This window comes from Muntiacus reevesi, chromosome 6, assembly GCF_963930625.1.
Source record: "Muntiacus reevesi chromosome 6, mMunRee1.1, whole genome shotgun sequence".
Taxonomy (NCBI): domain Eukaryota; kingdom Metazoa; phylum Chordata; class Mammalia; order Artiodactyla; family Cervidae; genus Muntiacus; species Muntiacus reevesi.
In genome coordinates, this window is record NC_089254.1 from 57,475,534 (window position 1) to 57,492,558 (window position 17,025).

The following is a 17,025-nucleotide window of genomic DNA, read 5'->3' on the forward strand; positions in this document are numbered from 1 at the left end:
GAGTTCTCTCTGGTGTAGATGGCAATGCAGAGACACCTGTGACTGTTGGTATCTTTTTATCTCTGGAATACCAATAGCAAAAGCTAAATAGTCAAAATCAAGTCTTTTTCCCCCACCCAAATGAATACCAGAGAAGAATATTTTCAACAAAGCAATACTTCAGATTATTTACTTGCAGGCAAATCCTGTTTCTGTCATCAACAGACGAGATCCTCACCACGAGATGTTCCCTGCTACACAAAAGATAAAATGAGACTCCAGAATTTAACTGTATTTTTATCAAAAAATTAGCATTCTTTAGCAGGTACAGTAAGCAAAGTAGCATTTACATAAATCAGAGTTGGAAATGATATTTTCATGGATACATTAACTGTAACATTTCTCCCAAATCCTTCTAATTAATCACTTGAATTAATGATAAATTAAGCACTCAGCTTCAGTTCCTAGTAAAGATCATTATTGACTCATGTGTTAAATTTATCATAATAATCTATTTCTCCTGCTTTATCTTTCTTAGAAAAACTGTTCTTGAAGACCACTTGCTATTCAGTGGTACATATATTTGGACCAGACATCATAAAACTGTGAGTATGCTAATACATTCATCTGATTCCATTGCTGGAACATGGGGAGAGAGGGGAGGGCACAAAACTGGGAGACAGCTGGCTCCATTTCTAGCAGAATGTACTTACTGCACATGGGCAAAGTCCTATCTGGTTCTTGTTAATAGTGGAAAATTCAAACCTGACTCAGATCGTCGTTCTAGGCAAAGTCTCCCTTCAAATTACCATGTGGCAACTTGGCTCAGTTTCTCTCCAAGAGCCATTTCGGAAGAATTTTGGCCAATAATGCCAACAAATGAGGAGATCCTAGTGGCTGGGACGGGATGTTTGCCCCCTTCCCTTGAGCTTTCCCTACACTCCCTCCTGGATTCGCAGGCCATATGCGTCTCAGGTTCTTCTCTCCTTGCCTCCCACTTGCTGGTTTCTGGCCTTCTCCACTTCTCCAACCCCTGCCCCTGGCTTAGGGTCCTCTTTGTGTGCCGTTGGCATTTTCTGTCTGCTTCCTTTCCTCTACCTTTTTTTCTTTCTTGAGCTCAGGACATTGAATCAGATACATCATATTCCTGTTCATGGCACTTTCTCATCAAGAATCCAAACTTGGCTTTCTTGTATTTCTTATCTCGTTATTTACCTAGTTATCCTGAATAATGTCATTAGCCCCCAAACCTACCACCCAAAGCAAAGTCTGGACCTTGACAATAACTTACCCTAACCACAGGGTCTCTGTCTTTATTCTCATGATTTTCTCCACCCAAGTAATAAAGTCCACGCTCATCATTCTCTTGTTTTTCTTTTTGTATAGTTTCATATATACATATATTTTATTAATATAATATATTATAACCATAAAATAATATATAAGTAATTATTAAAACTCATTATGATTATTTTCTATATTCCTTTAAAGCATATTTTAAAATTTTATTTATCTTTATGAAGAGAGTGTCACATCATTCATAATCTTTGGGGACCTACCACTTAAAATTTTATGCCTAAGATTCATCCATAGATTTGTGGCATTGCTGTAGTTCATGCACTCTGAGTACATAGAATATCCCATTGTGTCTCTACAAGAGTCTTTTCCCTCACTCTCCCATTGATGGGTGTTTGGCTTGTTTTCTGGTTTTCTCTCTTGTGAAGAGTGCTGTTGTGAACATTCTTACATGGTTCCTCCTTTATATGCCATTAGCCTCAGAGCAGAGTGGCTCAGAGAAACCCCCCACAGCAGGGTAGCCTGCAGACAAAAGAAACTTAAAATGATACAGACCAAAGGGACAATCGTGCTCCATTATGCTGTACCCCTACCTTGATTTTTGTTAATCTCACTCTACTGTGGTCAGTGATTTTTGATGGACCCTGGACTGGGAGTGTTTAAAAGACAGGGACTCCCATCTTCTTAGCTCATATCTCTATTACTGCCACTGCCTTCTAACAGGACCCCAGGCCTCCTGGATCCCCTGTCACCCTGCAAGGCCATAATCCACATTCTAGCTGGTCAAATAGCTTCTTAATGCAAAACTAATTATGGCAATCTCCAACATAAAATTTTTTACACACTTTGCAGGATTCCTTAGCCCCCTGCACAAAGCTGTTTATGACCTGATCTCTGAGAACATGTTCAGACTCATCCCTGACTGTTCTATAGCATACCACGCTACAAACCAGTTGTAATTTTCCACACACACCAGAAGGTTTTTGCTTCGGGACTTTTGCATGAAATGTTCCCTCATCTCCTACTTCTGTGAATCTTAGCTCCAGGGTCACTTCCTCTGGAAGTTTCCCTGACTCTCCCCAGGCTAAGATAGATACCTCCAACACACACACACACACACACACACACACACACACACACACACACACACACACAAATTCTTCCTTTCCTATGCAAACTCCTCTGTGCTTTTCACATCTGTTTGTAATGTAATTCTCCATTTACTTTTCTGAGTTGTTAACTAGATTGAAAGACTTCTGAGAACTAAGACTACATTTTTTCATCTTAAGTAAAATATTAATACTTAAGCAAAATACTGAATATACAGAAGGAAGGATGAAAGGAGGAAGGAGGGATCTTTGTATCTCCAGGAAGAGAAGTCACTCAGTTGTGTCCAACTCTTTGCAACCCCATGAACTGTAGCCTACCAGGCTTCCATGTCCCTGGGATTTTCCAGGCGAGAGTACTGGAGTGGGTTGCCATTTCCTTCTCCAGGGGATCTTCCTGACACAGGGATCAAACCCAGGTCTCCTACATTGCAGACAGATGCTTTACCATCTGAGCCACCAGGGAAGCCTGTAACTCCAGGGCTTGGGGCAATACTTAAGCATAGAAAGTCTTTGATAAACATTTGTTAAATTGATTAATTCTTTTTAAAAACAAAATTGTCACCACAGATGAACTCTGACTAGACTGCTCCAAAGAAAATTACTTGAACATATTAAAAAAAAAAAAAAAAATTAGCCTATAGTGAATCTGTTTACACACCTAGTCTAAGCCAAGTGCGCTGGGGAAACATCAGCTTGGCCAGAGAGGTTTTCTTGAACTTGGATTAGGGAACTGGAGAGGTAAGTAGAAAGCAGCCACAGATGCCAAAAAGGGCAGTACAGACAGTTATCTAAAAGGGATATCAGAGATTAGCTACCAAGTGTGCTGGGAGTAATAGGGAAGTGGCCTGATTTCACTGGGACATCCATTGTTATTCTATAACTGGCCGGAGGGTGCTGAGTGCAAGAGCCAGGTAAGCATAGGATCAAAGGGAGGACAGACTTTGCACTAGTACTATAGGTGTGGACTGTACAAGAGACAATCCCCACCTCAAATAACTACAAATGGACACAGAGGATTGAGAAAGAATGGGCCCAGGAAGCCATTGAAAGAGTAGGTGATAGGGAAAGGAGGAAAGTTTTTTCTTTGAGATGATTCAAAGTTATAAGATGGCTAATTCTCACTAGCATGGGATAAGTCACTTTGAAGAAAGATAGATGTAATAAACAATCCCTCTTTGTGGTTCCATCCACTGTTAGTTTTGTTTGTGAGTAATTTTTCAGTACCCCTATTAGTTATTTGCTGATAGAAATTTCTCTTCCTATTGTGGCCTCTTCTTACAGTTTGTTTTAACCAATCACATGAAGTTCTGGGTTGATGTAGACCCTGAACATGACAATCTTATAATTTAGTTTTACCTAAATTTCAGGCTTCCAATATTAAATGTGTTTCCCAACCCAGAGGGCATCTCTCCTCATTATTTCACTCCAGTCAATTCTCAGTGATTCATGGACTAATTATTCAGCAATTACATTTCCTACCCACTGGCAAACCACAAAATATTGTTAGGAAGTGGGGCACCTTAGCTCTCAGGCATTCATTCCCCCAAGAACCCAGGTCAGACAGGTTGGGCTGCTTCCAGGAGCCACATTGCCCAGTTGGCAACCATGTGCCCAGGCCTCCTTGTTTTGACATCCATTGTGCCAAATATTGCCATATCAAACCTGATGCTGGTCTTCTGCTCATCTCCCTTGCTTCATAGTATCTATGCTCCCAATCATAAATTCCTATATTCCAACTTAAGAGCTCTCAGAGTTCAGGAGAGGCCTAAACTACTCACATGTTTAGAAGAAAAATGCAAAACAGAGTTTATAACAATTTTGATACACCTTAAGTGTAATTAATATATTTTTAAAGAATAAAAATATAAAGTATTACAATTGAGCCATTCACAAGACAATGCAAGAGGGTGGGAGGGAGGCTCAAGAGGGAGGTGATATATGTATACTTAACAGCTCATTCACACTGTTGTACAGCAGAAACTAACATACCATGGTAAAGCAATTATCCTCCAATTAAAAAAATCCTAGGATAAACCATAATGAAAAAGAATAATAAAAAAACAGTATATCTATATCTATCTCTCTATATATAATTGCTTTGCTATATAACAGGAATTAACAACATTGTAAATCAGCTATAATTCAATAAGAGTAAATAAGAAAAAGGATAACTACAAGATTTCTATAAACGATTAAATTCCTAGTACACTCTGAAGACTGTAGTCCAGAAGTGGGATAAAATTGTTAAGTCATATGAGGAAGATCTTCTTTCAATGCTATGAGTGTGTCTCTGTGACTATATATTAATGCATAAATCCTCCTTTGGAAGTGATGTCAAAGGTTTAAATTTGAGAGCTTTCATGTGTGAAAGGCCCTGTCCTTGCTCTCTGCCATAGGCTATCACTCTACCTGTCTGTCCAAACTTAACCCTGACCTTGCTTCCTTCTTCTGAGTTATGATAATGATGAACGATCATCAGCATTGACTTCATTCTACCGTGATCCTAATTAAATTTGTTTATTAGCTCTGCCAAATGTGTTGAAGTTTCCTCCCCACAAGACTTACTCCTGTAAAGGTAGTAAAAGGATATAAATTGAAATGTGACCATTTTGGTCTTATTTGCTGCTCTGGAAAAGAGAAAGCAATGTTGGGTGGGAATAGTTATTACAGGTTTGGATATTTCCTAAGTGAAAGTGAAAGTTGCTCAGTCATGTCCAACTCTGCAATCCCATGGGATTCTTCAGGCCAGAATACTGGAGTGGGTAACCTCTCCCTTCTCCAGGGGATCTTCCCAACCCAGGGATTGAACCCAGGTCTCCCACATAGCAGGCAGATTCTTTAACACCTGAGCCACAGGGGAAGTCCAAGAGTACTGGAGTGCGTAGCCTATCCCTTCTCCAGTGGATCTTCCTGACCCAGGAATCGAACCAGGGTCTCCTGCATTGCAGGTGGATTATTTACCAGCTGAGCTACCAGGGGTGCCCCTGGTAGGAAATTTGGAGATTTCCTAAGGATTTCACAAAGTATGTGTAGTCTAGGCCTTTTGTCCCATGGTTGGTCAAGAGCACACATGCTACTTAGCCACTTCTTTGCAGCTTGCACATTCTTGTCCTGTTACACTTGTCTGGACTATGAGGCTCAGCATTTTCTATTCTTGCCCAAAGGAGAGCTTCTCACTTTCAGTCTTTCTGATGATAAAACTCTGGTCTTAGAGAATTCGGGAGGGCTACCACATGCCCAGCCTCCCTCTCCTATTTTTCAGTTCAGAGAATACCACTCTGAATGAGGGGCCCCCATCTTCACTCTCATATTCAAGTTCACTTACTTGAAATTGTGTTCTATTTGCAGGGGAAAGAGAATAGGTGGACACCATTTGATGAGTTGGCTCTTGTGTTTCCGAATTGCCACAGATGGGATATTGGCCTTAGGTTAAAAAAAAAAAAATTAAGCAGAGCCCTATTTATCACCCTTCTGAGTCCACTAAATACCAGATTCCCACAAAGACAGCAGTCATCAGTTAAATAAATGAACCATTAAATCGAGAACAGATGTGTGAAAACAGTCACCCTCTCCTGATTTACTGACCCTGGGTAGATATTACTTTGGTAATGGACCTTGTGTGTCGCAAACAGCTTGTCCCACTGCTTAGCCACCTTTAAGTTGGTTACCTTCCCCTCCACCTCCCATGCAGAAACCCTGGAGCCAAATGGATGATTCATGATGATCTCGCTTTGCCCTCTTAACTCAGGTGCTCACAAAAGGCTGAAAAGCCATCTTGCCGGTTACATTGTTAGTCTCATTCAGCTGGAATGAAATTTAGAAACCATAATCTTAGCCTATGTTTTCACATACTAGTGACCTTCAATTTTTTTTTTCTTTTTTATTGAAGTATAGTTGATTTATAATATTGTCTAAGTTTCAAGGGTACAACAAAGTGATTTGGTTATACATATATTTTCTATTAATTTCCATTATAGTTTATTGCAAGATATTGAATATAGTTTCCTGTGCTACATAGTAAAACCTTGTTGTTTATCTGTTTTGTATGTTAGTCTGCATCTGTTAATCCCATATTCCTAATTTATCCCTCCCCGCTTCCCCTTTGGTAACCTTAAGTGTGTTTTCTATATCTATGAGTCTATTTCGATTTTGTATATAAGCTCATTTGAACTATTTTTTATATTCTACATATAAGTAATATCATATAATATTTGTCTTTGTCTGACTTACTTCACTTATGATAACCTTTAGGTTCATCCATGTTACAGCAAATGGCATTATTTCATTCTTTTTTCTGGTATCATTTAATTCTTTTTTATTCATTTTCTTGGTTTAAGAAGTGTGTTGGGAGTGGCAGGTAGAAAATGAATATGGAAGATTTGTTTTAGCCCCTTCAAACCTAAACATAAACCAAAATGCTTGAAGAACAGTATCCTTACACCATCCCCAGGGGAAAAAGTCAAAGGTAAAAAAATTAATTTACTTTAAAAGGAAAAGAGATGCTTTGATTACACCTAAGAAAATGATTTCAGGTGTTTAAGGCCATGTCATAAAGATATTTTTTGCTATAAGGCTCAGCAAACTTTAAAATATTGTTCCCATCAAATTACACCCCTGTCCATTTCTCCTATCTCAATTTTATTCATGGCTTTTCTAGAAAAGCATCCCAGTGCCCATGCAAGAGGCTGGCTTACAGCTCAGTGCTGTTAGCCCCTCTCTCCCCTCCCCCAGGACCTTATTGTAAAAGTAGAATGCAAGTGGCAGAAAATCGTTATGATCCAGCAGCTACACAGGACTGGACTCAAAGGCCATGCCAGAATCCATTCCGGGGATTTTTACCTTCTTTCGAAATTACTGCTGTTTTCTAATACCTGAGAGCTTTTAAATAGCCTTTGTTTTGCCCTATTTCCCACCAGATTCAGAGCAAATATGAATGCTGATGTGGTGTGTCACACCCTGGAGTTTTGTAAACAGGATCCTGGCCAACCCTTGTGTCACCTCTATCCCCTTCCCAAGGTGAGTGGTTTTTCATTCTGAATGTCAGATCGCTATGACATGCAAGCCCTTTGGGCATGTTGTAAAGGGAGGTTCAGCTTCACTGGCTCCGTGGTTTGGGACAGGGACCTGCAAAATGACATTTTTCATTACATCACCCAGAATAATATTCCCAAAGTTCAACTTAGATGCCTCCCCCATGCTGCCAAAGAATGTATTTGTTGTTTATTTGGGACTATAATCTAGACTTGGGCGGGCAGTACATAGGAAATCTGGCCAGCCAAGGTAAGGAGAGGTTAAATCCCTCTCTACCCCTTAAAATTCAAGCAAGTCACTTTTATAGAGTGACCAACTCATGCATTTTGCCCAGGACTTTTCTGGTATCAGTACTGGAAATCCCACATCCTGGGAAAACTCAGGCAGTCGGTCCCCCTAGTCTAAGCTTTATTGTTCTCACCCGTAATGTGGTCCTAATAAAATACCTAAAATACCTCCCTACTACTTTTATTGGGGAAAGTAGGTAAATTAATACATATAAAATGCTTAGTGCAATACCAACTGCATAAATAAGTATTAATAAAATAGTAGCTAATATAATTATTAACAATATCCTTATTATTCAGAGATAGCAGTTCAGAATACCCTGTGTGCATTTTATCATGTTGGACAATTTTTTATTGGAATGCAGACAGAGACAGGCTAATGTTGACACAATTTCCTGCTAATGCTGTGTGCTCAGTCATATCTGACTCTTTGCAGTTTCATTAACTGTAGCCCACGAGGCTCCACTGTCCATAGAATTTTCCAGGCAAGAGTACTGGAGTGGGTTGCCATTTCCGACTCCAGTGGATCTTCCTGACCCAGAGATCAAACCTGTGTCTCCTGCATCTCTTGCAATGGCAGGCAGACTCTTTACCATTAGGGCTACCTGGGAAGCCTTACCCATGCTATGAATGAAAGTATAAGATTAGATCCGGTTAGGTATCAAAATAGTGATTTTCAGAAACTTCTATGAAAAATAAAATAAAATAAAATTTTATGCCCCCTTTCCCATAATTGTAGTCTTTCTGTGTATAACATAACAGACTTCTGATTACTTGTCATTTCCTTTTTACTGTTATTTTTAAAAAAGGCTAGTTTAACACATTTTTGGCCTTGGCATGGTTTTATTGACTGGCAGTATTAAATATCATGATCCTAAAAGATGACGCTGTTAAAGTGCTGCACTCAATATCCCAGCAAATTTGCAAAACTCAGCAGTGGCCATAGGACTGGAAAAGGTCAGTTTTCATTCCAAACCAAAAGGAGGACAATGACAAAGAATGTTCAAATTACTGCACAATTGCACTTGTTTCACAAGCTAGCAAGGTTAATGCTCAAGATCCTTAAGCTATGCTTCAATAATACATGAATCGAGAACTTCCAGATATACAAGTTGGATTTAGAAAAGGCAGAGAAATCAAAGATCAAATTGCCAACATCCCTTGGATCATAGAAAAATCAAGAGAATTCCAGTAAACATCTTCTACCTCATTGACTAAGCTAAAATTTTTGACTGTGTGGATCACAACAAACTGTGGAAAATTCTTAAGGATATGGGAATACCAGATCACCTTACCAGCCTCCTGAGAAACCTGTATACAGGTCAAGAATAAACAGAACCGAACATGGAACAATGGACTGGTTCAAAATTGGGAAGTAGGTCAAGTACATCAAGAGTACGTCAAGACTGTATGTTGTCACCCTCTTATTTAACTCATATGCAGAGCACGTCATGTGAAATGCTGGGCTGGATGAAACACAGGCTGGAATCAAGATTCACAGGAGAAAGATCAATAACCTCAGACATGCAGATGACACCACCTTTATGGCAGAAAGTGAAGAGGAACTAAAGAGCCTCTTGATTAAGGTGAAAGGGTAGAGTGAAAAAGTTAGCTTAAAACTCAACATTCAAAAAATGAAGATCATGGCATCCAGTCACATCACTTCATGGTGAATAGATGGGGAAAAAATGGAAACAGTGACAAGACTTTATTTTCCTGGGCTCCAAAATTACTTTGGATGGTGAATGCAGCCATGAAATTAAAAGATGTTTGCTCCTTGGAAGAAAAACTATGGCCAACCTAGATGGCATATTAAAAAACAGAGATAGTACTTTGCCAACAAAGGTCTATCTAGTCAAAGCTGTGGTTTTTCCAGTAGTCATGTACGGATGTGAGAGTTGGACCATAAAGAAGCCTGAGCACCGAAGAATTGATGCTTTTGAACTGTGGTGTTGGAGAAGACTCTTGAGAGTCCCTTGGACTGCAAGGAGGTCAAACCAGTCAATTCTAAAGGAAATCAACCCTGAGTATTCATTGGAAGGACTGATGCTGAGGCTGAATTTCCAATACTTTGGCCACCTAATGTGATTCATTGGAAAAGACCCTGATGCTGGAAAAGATTGACAGCATGAGGAGAAGAGGGTGACAGAGGATGAGATGGTTGGATGGCATCATCGACTCAATGAACATGAGTTTGAGGACACTCTGGAAAATGGTGAAGAACAGGGAGTCTGGCATCCTGCAGTCCATGTGGTCACAAAGAGTCGGACACAACTGAGTGACTGAACAACAAGTATTAAATATCATAAGCCTGTCTCCTTGAGCAGAGAGATAGAGATGTGAATATTTGGGGTACATGTGCATTTCATGCTACCTTGATGATTGACTTAAACCGCTAGTTAAATTTCCTTTAATTCTACCTGAGAAGCTATTGGTTCCACTGATATCTGGAAGAGTTTGTTAATTTTAATTAAAAATTTTTCCATGTATTCAAATATCACACAAATATGATATTATATATTTGCTATTTGATAATGTACACAAGAAACATCTCTATGTACAAAGGCAAGTGATATGGGTTTCCATGATTTCCTTAAATAACATCATTTTATATATTTTCACACTCACAGCTATACATTCACAAAATGTTCAACTTTATCCCATTTAAAATGACATTCTTTATTTTTATACACTGTAGAATTTATACTCAAAATAGCATTTCCTTGTCCTCCCATCACCATCCCCTTTTCAATTCCCAATTCGGGAACATTTTGGCCATCCTTTCAGAGTAAGAGAAAGTTAGAGGATTTCATCTCAGAAATGTTCGGTTTCCTCCTCAAATTCACATTGCCAACCTCCAGCTCTACAGATGACCCAAAAAAGAGGAGCAGTTGGTGCAGTGTGGACAGTCATCTGCCTCCATGATTTCATTTAACAGCAATAACAGGTATTTATTGAGCAGTCACTGTGCTTATTCTTCATCCTCTTTAATCTCCCAAATACCCCTGGCATGGAGGTACCCTTGGATGACCCCTTTTCTAAGACTGAGGAAATTGATAGTTAGAAAGGTTATGGAACTTGAAACTCACTCCCCTGGGGAAGGACCAGAACTGGATTCATGCCCCTGTCCTTCATTCGGAGAGGCTGGTTGACCTCTTAACCTTTATGTCAGTGTTTCTTGAAAATCTCCTCGGGGTGTCTCCTTACAGCAGTTAACTGAAATTCCACCACCAGAAGTAACCAATGTTAAAATATTGAATGTTTTCCTTTTAGTTTTAAATAAATTATATTAATTTCTTTGAGAGTTATGATACTGTTGTATATACAATATTTTATTTCACTTTTCCCCCTTAATATTACATTTTGAGTCTGTATTTTTTTAAATGGTACATGTCAGACCTTCCTTTTATTCCCATGACACCCAAATTACACCTACAAAGCAAGTGTGAATTAGTAGTGAAGATACAGGTATAATTTCCAGCCCCCCAGAAGCCTTCCTCATGACGTTCCCAATCAATAACACCCCCCATTACAGCCACTGCTCTGAAATCCACCCCAGAGTAGTTTATTTATATGAAGATCTACTCTTGAATTTCATGTGAATAGAATAATACGATACATTCTTCTTTGTGTCTGGCTTCTTTTGTCTGTGAGATTCCTCCATGTTATTATGAGTAACAGTATGGTTGTATGAAGTAGTCACACAGTCATCTTTTGATGTTACTCCTGCTACATCGTCGCATCTAGTCCAACCAAATCTTGCCCTCTGTCCAATAAATTTTGCACATGGATGCCAGAAATTTCTTTCTATAAATAGATACGATCTTGTCACTCCACCCCAATACGTTTGCTGAAGCCTGAGGGCGCCTACCCTGGCTCCTTTAACACATCTCTTGTCAGAGTTCCTGTTTTTTCTTTCTTTCCTGGTGTTTGGAAACTTCCTCTATTAAGACTCCCTTCCCGGGACGGGTCTCCGTCCCTAGCTCTTTTGTCTCTCTTTTTATCTTTTATATTTTGTCCTACCTCCTTTCGAAGACAATGGGCTGTTTTTCTGGGCGCCTGATATCCTCAGCTAGCGATCAGAAGTTGTTTTGTGAAGTTTGCTCAGCGTTCAATTGTTCTTTCAATGAATTTGTAGGAGAGAAAACGGTCTCCCCGTCCTATTCCTCCGCCATCATGGCTCCTCCCTGTTTTTTCTTTCTTTGAAGTTGCTTTGTTTTGAATGATACACCTGTGTGATTGTCTGTGTGTTTCTCCCACTAGGCTATAACCTCCAGGAAGTCAGATTCTATCTTCTTTACACTGTATACCCAGTGTGTAGGACAATGCTTTATACATAACAAAGAAATATTTGTTTGTTGCCTCAACTTTCCCACCTTCCCTTCACCTTTGTTCTTAATAATCCCTTCTGCCCAGAATGACCCATCAACATCAAGCCCATCCTTCGAGCTCATCCCACTCACTGCCACTTTGTCTGTGAATAACTCCTAATTCTCTCCACAAAATGTTAACTCTCTTCTCAGTCATCAGCATGAAATGCTTTTTGAGTACTACCGCATGCTGGTGCTGTTCAGAACGCTTCATACGTAATTAACCTTATGAAGTAGGTGGTGCTGTCGGCCACACATTGCAGGTGAAGAAAGGAGGGCACAGATATGAAGATGTTATGTTACATAGGTTTCCTTGTTGAAGTGTAAATATATCAGGCAGCAGCTCTGCAACTTGCCCATCTTTGTCCCCTCCGTCATGTCAGGCACATGCTTGATATATGACTAAATGTGCCAGGCACTGCACTGTACCTGGGTGATCTCATTTAGCAACGCTCTTGGGGGAGTATATATATCTTACAGATGAGGAAACCGAGACTAGGAGATGAGTTGTTTCCAGTGTCACAGCTGGTAAATGGCAATGAGGAGCTTTAGCCCTGAGTCTGTTTGTTGTTGAAGCCCAAGTTCTTTCCAATGTGCTCTGTGCCTTATTGGGGTACTGGTATTTTGAGTCAAACCACCGCTCCTCGGCCAGCTAATTCCTCACAAGCAGTACTCTACACACTTGAGGTCTTGCTTTGTGTGTGTTTCAGATGCCGGTGAAATCTAGTGTAATGCAAGCCATTGTCCCAGTGAAATGCATTTTACATGGTGGAGGAATGATGGAGTCTCTCTGCTCCAGGGGCTTGCAGGGGGAGCCCCACAGTGTAGAACAATGGACATCTGACTTTAGGGGGGCCAAAATCAAAAGGTAGAACAGCTTGTAGGGATCCCCTGAACCTATATCATCTGCAGCAAAGTTGAAATTTCAGCCCACTTCTTGCCAGTCCTTCAGCCACATCTTTATATCCATTTCTACCGTGTGCTCCAAAACGACAGTTCCATCTGTAATTAACTGAAGCAAGAAACAATCTGCAGTGTTCAGTGGGCACCAGGAGGATGGAGTGAGAAGAGGGGGTGTGGAGGGGAGAGGAGGACAAGACAAGGAGAGACAAGAGAGGCAGGAAAAGGTGAGGAAAAGGAAACCCGAAGGCTGTGTTGTAAAGATCACCCAGACGGTTTTGATGGGTACTTTAGGGGGGTTATTTATACCACCCCTCCTCGTATTCACACACAAAGCAAGGCCCTGCCTACTGCTGCTGTGTGTCTCTGTGTGCATGTGCCTGAGCGTGATTATGATACCACAGCTCGCCAGCTGAAAACTAGATGTGGGTCCTCCACGTGTGCCCTGTTGCTTTGGACCTCTCATTTTTAGGTCAGAGAATAACAGTGCACACGCTCCTGCTCCAACTGGGCCAGGGGCAGCCTGGAGCCTCCTCAGTTTTATGCGGCTCCCTCCTGGTCCTGTAACTCTGAGATCCCCAAGCAGACCCTGTAGCTTTGAACAGATCCCTTTCTTCACCACCCCTGAGTTGGAGGGACAGGCTGCATCTACCAGCACCTCTAAGGCGTGCTCAAGGCTTACTTCACAGCACTTTGATCCACATTAAAAGAGAATTATATTCAGAACAGGTATGCTAGTGAAGATGGATTCTCCTACTTTGCTGGGGCCTCTGGCCCATTTAAACTACTGCTAAAGAGATCTGCTGCCTTAGGAAAGCAATCTAGACTTTGCAACAGCTTTTCTCACAATAAATCCAATTTCTGCAGGAAACCACCATAACTCTCCAGTGCTGAGTGTGTGGGCCTGTGGACACCCACAGGGAATCTGTGCTTCCCTGGAATCCAAACAACCAGGAAGCTGACATAAGTAGATTCCGAAGTAGTAAATTAGCACTTTTTATGAGAAAGCGATGGGCTTCCCAGGTGGCGCTACTGGTAAAGACCCTGCCTACCAATGCGCGCTATGTCACTTCAATTGCGTCTGACTCTTTGTGACTCTATGGACTGTAACCTGCCAGACTCCTCTGTCCATGGCAAGAATACTGGAGTGGGTTGCCATACCCTCCTCCAGGGGATCTTACTGACCCAGGGATCGAACCTGTGTCTCTTATGTCTCCTGCATTGATAGGTGGGTTCTTTATCACTAGCACCTCTTGGGGAGCCCTAATGCAGGAGACATAGGAGTGTGGGTTCAATCCCTGGGTCGGGAAGATCCCCTGGAGGAGGGCTTGGCAACTCACTCCAATATTCTTGCCTGGAGAATCTCACAGACAGAGGAGCCTGGAGGGTTACGGTTCATAGTGACACAGGACAAATTCTTGTTCAGTTGAGGAATAAACAAGCTGACCTTAGGAATTTATATATTTTAAACATTAAATTTATTAAGAAAATATCTGGTATCTTTTTTAATGGAAGGTAGTAGAGTTTAGGGAAAAAATTATAGATGAGCAGGAAATTCGACATTTTCTAAGATTTATTAATCACTAAATGTCATCCTACAATGGACAGCACCTTTCCATTCATAATGATGTGCTCAGCTCTGTGAGCTCACCAAATACTTTTAGATACATTACCATCTAATCACCCCCAAACTATTTTTAATAAGCATTTTATTTTGGAATACTTTCAGATCTACTAAAAGTTGTAAAAATATCATACCATACCATGGAGAGTACACCTTCACCCAAGTTCAGTTTCCCGTAATGTTAACATTTTACCATTACTTATTTAAAACTAAAGAAACCACGTTATTCTTGTAATTGTCATGCACTAATCCTTAGTCAATAGTCACATGACTATTTCTTACCAGGTGTCTCACTGGTAAAGAATTTGCCTGCCAACACAGGAGACGTAAGAGACATGGGTTCAATCCCTGGATTGGGAAGATCCACTGGGGGAGGAAATGGCAACCCACTCCAGTATCCTTGCCTGGGAAATCCCATGCACACAGAAGCTGGTGGCTATAGTCACAAAGAATTGGACGTGACAGAGCATACAGGCACACATGACTATTACTAGTCATTACTAGTTTAGACTTGATTTGGTTTTCACCTTTTTTTTTTTTTTTTTTGCTAATGTCCTTTTTTCTGTTCTAAGATCTAATCCAAGACACATGTTGCATTTAGTGTTCCGTTAATTTCCTCTAGTCTGTGACAGGTTCTCACTATTTCCTTGTTTTTCATGACCTGGACAGTTCTCAGAGTACTGGTTAAGTATATTCATATAATGTCCCTCGAATTGGGATTTGTCTGATGTCTTTATTTTGAGTAGAGAGACTTACAGATTTTTGGAAGGAAAACCACAGAGGCTAAGTGCCCTTGTCGTCACATTTTATCAGGGATACATGATACCCATGCTATATTCAAGGGGATATTAACCTTGATCAGTTGGTTAAGGTGGCATTTGCCAGGTTTCCTCACTGGAAAGTCACTATTTTTACCTTTTCCTTTTCTTTATTCTTTAAAACTGAGTCACTAAATCTAATGGAATGGGGGCTCCAAGCTTACTTCCTGGAGAAGGGAGTATCTATCTACATACATTATTTGAAATTCTTCTGCAAAGATGTGTGTCTTCTTCCCTATCTATTTATTCAGGTATTCATTTATGTCAATGTATACTTGTATATAATACTTATATTTAAGTATTTTATACTTTGAGTTATAATCCAGTACTGTTACTTATTTTCTTGCTCAGATTTTTTTCAGTGTTGGCCACTAGGATCTCTTTCAGATCACCCTGTGTCCTTTTCAACACAGTGCCATTTCTTTTTTTTTTTTTTCCTTTGCTTGTCTTCCTGCTTTCATTTTTTCCTCTTTTCCTTTCAAACTTCCTTATTTTCTGGTAATGCCAGATGAGTATTATATGGTCATCTTGTATTTTTTCTGCCCCATCCCTAAAATCCACCCTTTTCTAAGATGACTTGGTTCCTTTTAATGGAAAATGGTGTTTAGAAACCAAGATCTAGTTGCCGGGTATTCAAGTTGTTACTGGAATGACATTGCTTCTAGATCCTCCTGGTGGATAATTTAGTAAAGTATGTATGTATGTAACCTATGAATCTATCCATCTGTGTGTGTGTGTGTGTGTGCGTGTACTGATGTCTCCAACTTTAGACAGTATCACAGGGCCAAACTCTATTTTATAGATATAGTTATTAAAGATAAATTGGAGTTGAGGCTTAAGGTCTGGACCTAGGTGTCATATCTAGTGAGTAGAACCTGAACTTAACCTGGGGCTTTGGACTTCAGACCTGCAACTCTTCACATCAGCACGTGCGTGTCTGGCAGAGATTACAAACCACATTCAGAGGAGCCAGTGCTCAATATCAGAAAGTAAACATCTCTTGGTTTTAGTTTTAATGGAAATATTATGAAGAGCTTAAGTTCTAAGAATCTTGCACAAGGGTCCCAACTTTCTCCTTACCGGTTAAATCATTTGGTCAGTCATTCACATAGCCAGCCACACCTCAACAAACATTTCTTGAGCACTTACTGTGTTTTTCTAGCCCCACTGCAAGGCACATTGAGTAAGCTATCTCTGTTTAGCATCACAAATCTGCAGGACAGAAATGACTCCTCCATTTTATAGATAAATCCACTGAGACCTAGAGGATCAAAAGACTTGCCTATAGTCCTGTAGCTTCTACAGAATGATTTTCTTTTCGGGCAGCAAATATTTATAGAGAGTGAATTATGTAGGACAGTATTCCAGCAAATGAGGCAGGCAGTCACGATGCAAATAGTGATTCTACAAGGGAGGCAGACTTGTAAACAAACTCTGACGAAGAGACAAGTGTTCTAACAGAGGGTTCAAAGAGGAACAGAAAGCTCAGCAGAGCAGGCCTGGGCTCTCCCTGGAAAGGAGTGGAGATAGTTACCTTCAAGGTGCAGCAGGGGTTGACTACATAAGCAGGCTTCTGGTTACATCTGCCTCAGAGCCCTTGTTTTCGGGTAC

The 17,025-nt window shown here is 40.4% G+C and overlaps 1 protein-coding gene across 2 annotated transcripts in view; it reads left to right on the plus strand.

The window, feature by feature from the left end:
- AOAH (acyloxyacyl hydrolase) overlaps nt 1–17,025 on the plus strand; it is a 188,477-nt gene that overhangs the window by 30,545 nt on the left and 140,907 nt on the right. For both annotated transcript variants that reach the window (XM_065939088.1, XM_065939089.1), the window contains 2 exons: nt 518–584; nt 7,301–7,400. In XM_065939088.1, coding sequence (XP_065795160.1) covers nt 518–584; nt 7,301–7,400 — 167 coding nt within the window. The remainder of the gene's footprint in view (nt 1–517; nt 585–7,300; nt 7,401–17,025) is intronic.